The sequence below is a fragment of the Pelecanus crispus genome, chromosome 9 (assembly GCF_030463565.1).
Source record: "Pelecanus crispus isolate bPelCri1 chromosome 9, bPelCri1.pri, whole genome shotgun sequence".
Taxonomy (NCBI): domain Eukaryota; kingdom Metazoa; phylum Chordata; class Aves; order Pelecaniformes; family Pelecanidae; genus Pelecanus; species Pelecanus crispus.
In genome coordinates, this window is record NC_134651.1 from 567135 (window position 1) to 577935 (window position 10801).

The 10801-nt window shown below is 46.2% G+C and overlaps 1 protein-coding gene across 1 annotated transcript; it reads left to right on the forward strand.

The window, feature by feature from the left end:
• Positions 1 to 681: 681 nt before the first annotated feature.
• Positions 682 to 9493, forward strand: SELENOT (selenoprotein T). Its single transcript, XM_075716472.1, has 6 exons — positions 682 to 833; positions 2282 to 2392; positions 3530 to 3656; positions 5117 to 5204; positions 6699 to 6850; positions 8755 to 9493. The coding sequence occupies exons 1-5, from the start codon at positions 682 to 684 to the stop codon at positions 6821 to 6823; spliced, it is 603 nt and encodes a 200-aa protein (XP_075572587.1). The 3' UTR covers positions 6824 to 6850; positions 8755 to 9493.
• Positions 9494 to 10801: the final 1308 nt, after the last annotated feature.

Genomic DNA, 10801 nt, shown 5'->3' on the forward strand with positions numbered 1-10801 from the left:
GGTTGGAAAAGCCCTTTAAGATCATCCAGTCCAACCATTAACCTACACTACCAAGTCCACACTAAACCAATAAAAAGGGTGGAGTAGCAAAGTAACGAGGCCATGCTACCTAATTGACTGCTAAGGATAAAAAAAATGAAGCTTCAGCTACTGCAGCTGCTGTGGTGATCGTGGTAAGTTTTTTTACTCTGATTTTTTTAACACTTTTTTTTTGAAATTTTTTAATTTTGCTTTCTTCCACTTCTCATTTTCCCCTCCCTTTCTCCTGGCCGCTCTGCTAGCGGCCCCAAGCGCTCCGTGCAGGGGAAGGGCGGCCGTGGCCGTGGCCTCCCCGCTGCCCTCAAGGCCGGGGGGGCCGGGGCAGGTTCCACGCACTCGGCTCCGGCCCCGCCGGGCTTTTCGGGGCGGCCCCGGCAGCGCCTCCCTCGCTCGTCCCTGACGAAGCGGCCGCTTGGCGCGCGCAGTCCCCCCCCGCCCCCCCCCCGCGCGTGTAATTAACCCCAGAGCGTCCTCATCGCCGGGCCCGCCCGCGGCGCGCGGCTCCTCGCGGGGCTCGGGGGGCGGGGCCCGGCCGGCGTCACGTGGTCGCCGGCGCCTGCGCGGGGCGGGGCGGCGCTCGCGTGACCTTGGTGCGGCGGCTCGCGCGCTCCCGCGGCGGCTGCGGGCGGCGACAGCGGCGACATGCGGGCGGCGGGGCGGCTGCTGCGGCTGCTGCTGCTGCTGCTGGCGCTGGCGGCGGGGCCGGGCGGCGGCTCGGCGGAGCAGGGCGGCCTGCCGGCCAAGAAGCTGCGCATGGCCTACGCCACCGGGCCGCTGCTCAAGTTCCAGATCTGGTGAGGGCGCCCGGCAAGATGGCGGCGCCGGCCGGGCCTACCCTTCCCCCCCCCCCCCCCCCCATACTCCCCTCGGCGCTGCGGCGGCCGGGCCGGCCCCGGCCCCACTCGCTTCTCTCGCCCGCGGCGGGCGCGGGGCCGCCCCTGGTGCGGGGGCTGCGGGCCGCGGCGGCGGGGGAGCGCTGGGCCCCGCTGCCGGGGGGCCGCGCTGCTGGGGGGCCCCGCCTGGGGCGGGGGAGGTGCCGGGGCCGGCCCCGCTGCGCGGCGAGCCTGGCGGGAGCGGAGGGCGGGAGCGGGGCCCCTCGGGCCGCTGGAGCTCGGGCGGGCAGTGCTGGGGGAAGTGACTGGAAAATGGCCACCCGCGACAGGGCCGCTCTTTTCCGGCTCTTTTCATGTATGGTCTGGCATTTTGCTGACTGAGCGTTACGTTGAAACTGATATTTTAGCAAAAACTGTAATGAAGGGGTTTTGTTTGGGGTTTTTTTTGTTGTTTTTGTAACGACTGTATTGCTAACAGGGAGATCAGGCACCTTTATATCACTCGAAGAGTATTATTGGTGGTGTCAGCTGCTCAGAGCAAAACCCAGCAGGAGTAGGAAGGGGTGAGGTAGTTCTAGCACTTGTAGCTTGTTTGAGGAGAAAAAAAAAAAAACCTTCAGCGCCCGTCACAGTGCTCTGAGGGCTGGCAGAGCTGCAGCCGACACCGGACAGACGGACGGACCCACTGCTGCGCTGGGGTGCCTCGGCGGGGCCGGAGGGAGCGAGAATATTCGCTGCGGTTCCCAGAGCAGAGTCTGGTCCAGGTTGTGTCATGCGGATCTGTGAAGCGCTGCAAAAGGCATGCTCAGTAGGAAGTACTTAGTTTGGTTTCTATTGTGGTAAGCTGAGGCCAGATAATTTTTGATTATTACAGAGGCAGCTGGTAGAAATGCGAGGCAAAGTACAGCTCTGTAATATTTAACTCTTCTTGTAGTTAATCTGGTCATCCTTACACAGAAGTAACTGGGAGCAATGTTGCCTGTCTGTGGGCAGTCCCAGAAAGAGTTAAATTTAACTAGTGATGAATTAAAACTACACTGTGTGAAAGTGGTTGTTTGGGGTTTTTGGGGTTTTTTTGCACACAGAGCAAGGTGATACTTGTGCTGACTTTCTAACTTAACAGCTTTTTATGGGCGACACAAGTAATTCTTTGCTCAGTGGACTTTACCAAAACACTGTGTCTGTGCTAGTATGTGAAAACAAATTTGTGTAAAACCAAGTGCCTAGCCAGCTGTCAGGATTTTTGATGTGTAACTTAGCTGCAAATCAGTTGTCTTGTTTGGCATGAAGAATTTTAGTTTTATTTTAAACCGAACAGCTTATGAACAGTGCGAGTGCGGGTGTTGCCAGTTTAGCAGCGACTTTAACGTCGCACTCCGGTTTCAGTGACAATCCCTGTCTGCATTTAGTGTCTCCTGAGGCTACAGGCGGGTGTTTGAGGAGTACATGCGGGTTATTAGCCAGCGGTACCCAGACATCCGAATCGAAGGGGAGAACTACCTTCCTCAACCTATATATAGGTAAGCAAATGACTGGCAGTACTAATTGTCTTTTCTCCAATATGTAGGCTCAGCATGGTGACTGGTGAACGTGTGCATTTACACTTAAATAATACTGAAAATGGAAACTTCAGGGGTTTTTATTTCCCATTATGATTACATACAAGCTCGGTTATCTTCTCCCTTCCGGATAGTCCCCTTAGTTTTCCATACAAATATTGCCATCTGGATATCTGTGTGATGAGGCCTGTCATGTTCCAATCTGAAGTCAATTGTATCATTAACTTTCTTTCACAGTGGATTGTTCCAGCTTTTCTTCATGATGTATCTGGACATAAATTCACATTTGTTGCTCAGGCTTATGCACTTGGCGACAAATTCCTGTAATAGGTTAAGGTTGCAGAGCAGGGAAGAGTTTGTTTTTAACATGGAAGTCGGGGGAGAGCTAACCTCATTGGAGAGACTACCAGGATGTCCTTAACTGCAGGTTGGGGGTGGGGGGAAGGGAAGCCCAAAGAAACTTAGAAAAAGACAAAATGAAAATAGTGTTATTCCTATTATTCCTATTGTGTACATGCTAGAGAGTGATGCCATAGTTACTGTGGTGGCTTCTGAACCACTTCTTGACCTAATTACTGTGATAATTACAATGGTAAGAATGCTACAAGATTGAATACCTCAGTGTTAATTTGCTCTCTGGCTATAGGTTTAATTCTTGCAAAAAACTGTAGGGTTTTCTGCATCTGCTGGGAAAACGCTTTATGAGGATGTAGCGTGTGTCAGTTAAATGTCTCTCTATAATAGGGAACAACTTCTTCAAGAAACTGAACGTATTATGCAGTTTAGACGTGCATAAGTTGAAGGCAAATTTCTGTTTGAGGTCTGCTTAGCAAAAAAAAAAAAAACAAAAGAAATCTGTATGCATGGTATACAAGAATGGTATCCTTCTGAGGATGCGTGGTTTTGTTAATGTGTGTTGCTTTTTTTGTTTCGCTTGGCTCTTTTACACCGAGATAAACATACTTGAAAAGTTTTGTATTTCCTCTGAAACACTTGATTGTACGCTACCAAAATTCTTCTAATGAGGTGAATTATAGCTATGTAGTGGTGAAGTAGTAATTGTGAACTAAGTCACTTTTATGTGTTGTCTTTTGATAGGCACATAGCATCCTTCCTGTCTGTCTTCAAACTAGTATTAATAGGCTTAATAATCGTTGGCAAGGATCCATTTGCTTTCTTCGGCATGCAAGCTCCAAGCATCTGGCAGTGGGGCCAAGAAAATAAGGTAAACAGCATACTTTCTTCTTTTATTTTGAAAAAGCAGTTTTAGAATGACTTCATGAGAGTGCTCGGGGAGTACTTCACAATTCTTACTGATTTAATTTTCACACATTGCAGCCTTAACAGAACCTGTAGGCTTAGAATTTTACAGTAGTGTTAATTAATAGTAGTGCTCCATGTTTTTGACAGACCCAGATGTGATTCTCAGCATCTCTCTTTCCAAGCTGACGATGCTGCAGAGGGACAGCTGAGGTTCATGTTACTGACAAAGATAATAAAAGATTTTTTTATTTTTTAGGGCTCAAGAGTAGAGTTTCAAGCCAGTATCCTTGGTGTTAAAATTGCAGCTTCCCTTTTCTGTTGTCTCATAACTGTTTTCCAGTTGTTGCTTTTATCAGGCTTTTAATAGATTGGGCATGCAATTAGATGGTGGTTTGAAAATTCAAGTTGAAATTTTGTGGGTGTTTTTGCAGAACATACTCAGGCATGGCAGACTATGCCTTGTGGGATGAATATCCCTGTGAGTCAGTACTGATGATGCTAACAGTTTAATGTTGTTCTACTCTGATTTATAGTAACCTTATTCCAGATTCATTCTACCAAACAAAAGCAATTTATAAGTTTATTAACCTTTATGTATTTTGCTGGTGCACAGATCTCAAACTGAGCTACCCAGTGCAGTGGGTCTGTGTCACCAGTCAGTTTGAATGTACGGAAGCTGTAATATGTCCTGTTTAACTCAGTGGGCTGAACACACTGCCAAGCTAGGCTGGCTGCGGTATGTCTGTGATGTGAACGGCTTAACTATCTCCCGTGCTGAATTCTTTGGTATTGCAGTAACCCATGTGAATGTGCCCTTGTGCATGAAAAGGGAATTCTAAAGGTGCTGGCGATGGAGGGAGATGCTGTGTTGCTGAAGGTTGCATCATTTCGTCCTGAGGCACCAATACCTAGAAAATTCCAGATGATTAGCTTGAAGAAATGCTAGAGGGTTGACAGTTCTTGCGAACAAATGCAGTTTGACTGGCTCTGCTGTTTGTGTCTAGGCCTGTGGTTCTTTGATCTGAAGTGTTGCTCTGAAAATGACGGGCAATATGCAGGACCAGTTGTGTTCCCTTGTCATCCTACAAGTGCCATTGTAGTCACGCACTTCTGCAAACTGGCTGTTAAGATGTGCATGGATTTGTGGGGGAAAGGGAGCAAGAAGATGTGCCTTTGTTTGCATCGGGAGTGTGAGTTGGGTGGTTTCAGGACTATTTCGATACCTCTCTTGGGAAGGCAACGTGCACAATCTTCCTTTCATTCTCCTTTTAAAAAGATGTCTGTGTGATTGAAAGATGACTGGATAAATTGCAGAGGGGAATTCAAAGACACCTGTAAATGTCCAGCGCTTATTAAGAGTGAATAAAATAAGCTGTGGCTTGCGTGGTGGAAGTATCAGGGATTCTCTCTGTTCTCTTCTAGGTTTATGCTTGTATGATGGTCTTCTTCCTGAGCAACATGATTGAGAACCAGTGCATGTCAACAGGTGCATTTGAAATAACTTTGAATGGTGAGCAGAGAGCTTTCTGTTTAAGGGAATCGCGTTGTGTTGCGTGTGCATGCACAGATTTGTGAGAGCTGTTGTGCTGGGAGAATGAGGGATGATGTTAAGAAATGTGGTGTGTTTCAAAATGTGATGGTATGTGGTAATTGCTGTCCATTTTGAAACTTCAGATGTTGATATATCAGAACAAATGATGAAGAGTATAGACGTCTTATAAAGCAGTTTATACAGATGTCAGTTACGTATCATTTAAAATAGCTACGTAAAAAACTTAGAGGAATGCTTGGTCACTTGGAGTGACTGTATTATGTTCTTTTTTTGCACGTGATGCGCATTAAGTAAGAAACGCTTAACTAGGGAAGTGTACTCTCCAGTTAATTAGATGCTTTCCCTATCCTGTTTTCTAATATGGTTTAGCCTTGGAATCCTATTGAATCCATTGCTATTCCCAGATTTTCAGTACCAGTGGACAGCAATATTGATTTTTCAGGTTAAGAGTCTGTGGACCTTCTGCCTTCAAATAATTTCATGGTTTTAAAGATTATGTAATAATTTAATGGTTTTAAAGATTATGTAAGCTTGGTGGAGTACAGAATGTTTCAAGCTCTAGGTACAAGTATGTCATCTAGCTCTGTGCTTTATAATCTCAGTTTATGATTGTGCAGGATGAATTTCAATATAGTAGTTTCTAAGTCAAGTCATATACTACAGAACCTTTTAAAGACTGACTGTGTTGCATCAAAGTAGTTGAACACGATGCACTTCCATTCCCAAATCTCAGATCAGAATTGGCAGCAGAGCCTTCCTAGATGTGAACAGTCACACGTGGACTTGCGTAGGTTTCTGGTTTGTGTTTTGGGACAAGGTGGTTCCAGTCTGCCTTTGTTTTTATATAGATGACAGCAATTGTATTTTTCAGTGTGGGTTCATCATGTGCTATAGCAGTGAGGCATATTTGAGGGAGTAAGTATTTGTCAACGTCAGAAAGGAATGCTGTGTTTACACTAAAGCATTTATGCACTGTGCTGCCTTTTATATTTTGGGGGGGGCGAAATAATGCTTGCAGCTACTTTGAGTAGAACCTTCCAGGCCCGATGGTGGTAAGCAGAACTTTTGAGGGTCAGCCTTAGACGTTAGGCGGAAGTGAGATGAAGACTAATGAGACTCATGAGTTTCAAAGATTTAGCGGTGGTTTAAAAACTCTGTGTGCTGTTCTGCCACTCACTAATCTATCTTTAGACATTCTGTCAGTGGATATTTTGAACCTCTAAATCCATGTGATGTACTTCTAAATGGAAGCATTGGACTGTTCTCCTAGTTGGACCGGGTTCTAGTGTAGCCAGAGGTTTGAAGCATTATTGATCCAGGTATTTCTCTCAACATAAAATAGTACCAACTTGCGTAGCTTCCTAGATCTTTGAAATTTTATGTTTAAACTAGCCCTAGGTGTTTTCTGACTTTGTCAATGTTCTTTTCTCCCCTTCATGTGTTTTGTGGTAGATGTTCCAGTCTGGTCTAAGCTAGAGTCTGGCCACCTTCCTTCCATGCAGCAGCTTGTACAAATTCTTGATAACGAAATGAAGCTCAATGTGCACATGGAGTCAATGCCTCATCATCGATCATAGCCCCATCTATCAGCACTGAAACTTCTTGTAAGTCTTCTTCCAGTCACCAGGTGTCTGCTGACTGGGATGTGAAGGACCGCATGTTGCAGATTGAACATTGTAATCTTATGTTGTTTGTTTAAAAGAGTTTTACTGGAGAACCAGCTCTAGTGACTTTCAGTAAATTGACATGGAAGATTTTACAGATGCTGTTTTGGTGGGAGGTTTTGGTTTGGGGTTTGTTCTACCCATTTCAAAACTGGAAGCTGGCATTCCTTTAGACAGAAAAAAATGCATTACTGTGTGCAGATGGGCCTTAAGTTAATGAACTGTGTTATGCAGAGATCAGAAAACACACTGCATTATGTGCCCTAAAATAGTCTACATGCAAAGGATTTCTCTGTAACTTGTAACCTAATTGAATTGCATGACGCTAGAAAGTGGAATATTTTCTTCCTCTCATCTGTGTTCTGTACTGTTTTAACCTTTTGCAAATATTCCTTGACTCTTAGGAGCAGAGGATTCACGTCCATGCTTTTATATTTTATGACAAACCACTTCTGTGTTCCTGTGTCACTTGCGGCTTTCAAAACATTTAGCTTACGATTCTTCATAGGAACTTAAGTGCTACAAAAAGACGATCTCGGTGCAAAAATTGGCAGTTGACACTTAGGAGACCACTTACGTGAAGTGCTGATTAGCTGTGGCGCAGTTTTTGGCAGAAGAATGCTTTGGTTTGAAAGACTGGTTTCTTGGCGTTACGTTGCCCACAGACATCCCGCTCTCGGGTGACAGGCCCTGTGCTCCCGTGTCTGTCGACTGACATCTTGCAGCTCATCTCACCGCCTTCAGCTGATCAGTTGGCCCCAGCTGCAGCAGCTCATGACCTAGCTCTGTTCAAACACCTGCACAGATTTCCTTTGGAGCTCTGTTTAAAATGATTCGGCTTCTGCAAATTCGTGTTTACGTAAGCAAGACCATAGCGCGTGGAGGTGTACGTTCAGAGAAAGCGAAGCTCTGTCGAAGCACTGCAGGCAGTCTTGCTTCTTGTAGGAAACCGTGCTCTGTAACCAGGGCTTGCTCTGCTGTTTCTCACTGCTTCAGAGCTCAGACTTCAAACCCCGCTTTTTTCCCCCATTGATCTCTCCCTCCACTAACGCTCCTGCTGCTTCCTTGGAGTGGGGAGAGCAGTTCGGAGAGATTGCCCCCTCGAAGCCCTCGTGCAGGGAATAAGAGAAACACAGCTGACTTCTGATTCCTGCAGGCACGTCCTGTTTGTTCAGTCAAGTCTGGTTTGTCCTAGTAATTTAGCAAAAGCCCTCTCGATCATGAAATAAGTTGTTTCGTATTTTAAAAATATTATTTAGTATGAAAAAGTTTGGTGTTTCCTGTACTTTTCAGATGGGCTTGCTGAAGCCCAGCATCCTATGTGTATGGATCTGGAGGGTCTCCAGCAGTATTCTTTGTTGCAAAGTAGACTGATGTCGCTTTCAAGCTTACAAAGCTAACAGCTAAGACTGTTCTTGGGTAGAATTCTATTTAATGGGACGTGAGTTTAGAAAAACAACAACAAAAAAAAACCCCACTCAGTTGTATTTCCATCTGTGTGGGAAGTAACGCTACAGCTTAGGAGAGTCTGGTAGTGAGACTTAGTGACTTTGTGTTGTAATGTCTCCTCATTTGAATTCATGCTAATGGAATGTCATTCTGATGGGATCCCTGTAGGCAACCGCCCAGAATAAAATAATAACAGTGCTCTCCTGCCATGAATTGTGACATCCCAGGAGACAGCGCTTGTAATTCTGGTTTTGTAATCCAAAGCGTGCAGGGCCTGCTGTTCTCCCTAGCTCACAGAAGATGCCTTGGCTCTCTGTCCTGACAGCGCCGGAGGCGGTTTGCTGCTTTGACGCAGGAGTAGTTGCCGACTGTAATGCTTGTGTCTCCGTTTCCAGGCATTAAGTGGTGATTTCCAAGGGCGGCGTGGCTCAGACCCATGAAGGCCTGTACTGAAGACAGCACGCTGTTAGTACAGACTGGATGCTTCTCTCGCAGCCACGTTGTGCCTCCTGAAAAAAAACTTAATGAAAGACCTCTTTCAGTGCTGGCGTGTTTCCAGATACTGCACATTCATGAGTGCAATAATACTGTATAGTTTTTTTAAGATTTCATTCGACCAGTTCATAGCTCAACAATGCAGGCATTACTAATTGTAACTTATTTTATATTCATGTTTCACGGAATGGCAGATTGAGTTGGTATCTAATTTTTCCTTGGGGGGAAAAAAAAAGTTTGTTTAATCTGTTCTATTTTATATGAATTTATGTTCTTTTTGTAGTTTAAAAATGAAGTGATAGGAGTGTCTGATATTGTCCTAAACTGTTAAGTAATTGACAGCTGTCTATCAAATATCGCTAATGTGGTTAAAGCAGGTTTGTATATTTTTCAAAACATATGGCAGAGTCGAACAGTGCATTATATACTAAATTATATAAACAAAATTATATGCAGAGTAGTTACATCGTTTTGTGACTTCAGTAAAAATTAAGATCAACTGCTCTTTAAATTGTGTTGGCCAGCTCAAGAGGTTTTTCCTTGACCGTTCTGAAGAGATGAAAAGCTGGGCCTTTCTACTGTCCTAAATAGAAACTAAGAGAGTTAATTTAAATAAAGAGTTCTCGTTTACCGTGTGAAGTACCTCGTTTGAGTCAGTGATGGATATTCTCAGAATTGCAATTGAAAAAATGCATAAAAAGCCTACTTCCCAAAGTCATGAATCTCGTGTTTGTCTTGTCTAAGCCCCCACCGAGCTCCGTGGAAGGAACACATGGAGCTTTGTCGTTTCCTTCGTGCGCCCGCCGCAGTTCAGCTGCGATGAGTTCAGGCCCCGCTGTTCGGGGGAAGCTCGCTGGGTTCCAGCAAAGCATCAGGTGCGGTTTTCTTGCAGGGCTGGGAATGTTCCTGGGGTTGGCTTCCCGAGGTGCCGCGAGCTGCAGGCTGCAGCCTCCAGCCCGCGGTGCGCTCCGGGCTGGGGGGCCGGGGAGGCTCAGTCCTGCAGCGCCTGCCTCCCACCCTGATTTTTGTCCCTGCTCCGAGCTACAGGGTTTCGTTACCGCCCCTTGTAAAGCCAGCCAACGTCCAAAACCGTCTGGGCGGGGAGGGAGGGAGGGAGATTGTCTCTTGGGGCAGTAAATCGGATGAGAAGGGGATCTGCGGAGCCGTGACGAAGGCAGCTGTGTGGCTTGTAAGAATTGTCTTTGACCCTGCCCGAGGCTTTAGGGACTGATGTAAGAGAGGTTTTGTGTAACCATGGCTCTGTCCGCCCCCCTGAGAGAAAAGTCAACGCCAGTTGTTAGAGCAGTGTTGCTCATCACAGCCATTAAACACGCAATGGCCTCAAGGCTGCTTTGGCTCTGTGATGAAATCATCTCTTTAGGTAATTCATGCCTTTTCTTCTGAAATAGATTAACCAAAATTTTCTAGCGTGGATAGTTTTAGTTTCTCATTAATTATACACCTCAGACAAATCAGAAAACAAATAAATGCACAGATGTGTTGCTAGGCTAAGATTCTCCATGAGCTGTTTGCGTTGTCACCCTAGTGATGCATGCCCACGATCTTGTTGCTGCCAGCGTTCCTTCTCTTCCGTCCGAGCAAGACGGTCTATCGGTACGCTGGAGCAAGGTGTGCGCGAGCCTTTGCTGATGCCCCTTAAATGTGCCGGAAGCACCGCGCTCTGCGTTTTCCACGGGGGGCACGGGCTGGGCAGCGTTCTGGTCATGTCTGAAATTGCTCTGGGCTGTAGCGTGCGCAGAGCAGGCTCGGTTCTTACGGGCTGGACCAAGCCCCACGATTGCTATTCACAGAGCGCTTCCAAACAGAAAAACAGAAGGATAAAATGGAAGTAAAGAACCTTGACGGTTGTTAAAGGCAGCGATGCCTGCCACCCTTCCTATGAACCAGTCGCCAAACACCAGCTGCCAACTCAGTATTTGTGGTGCT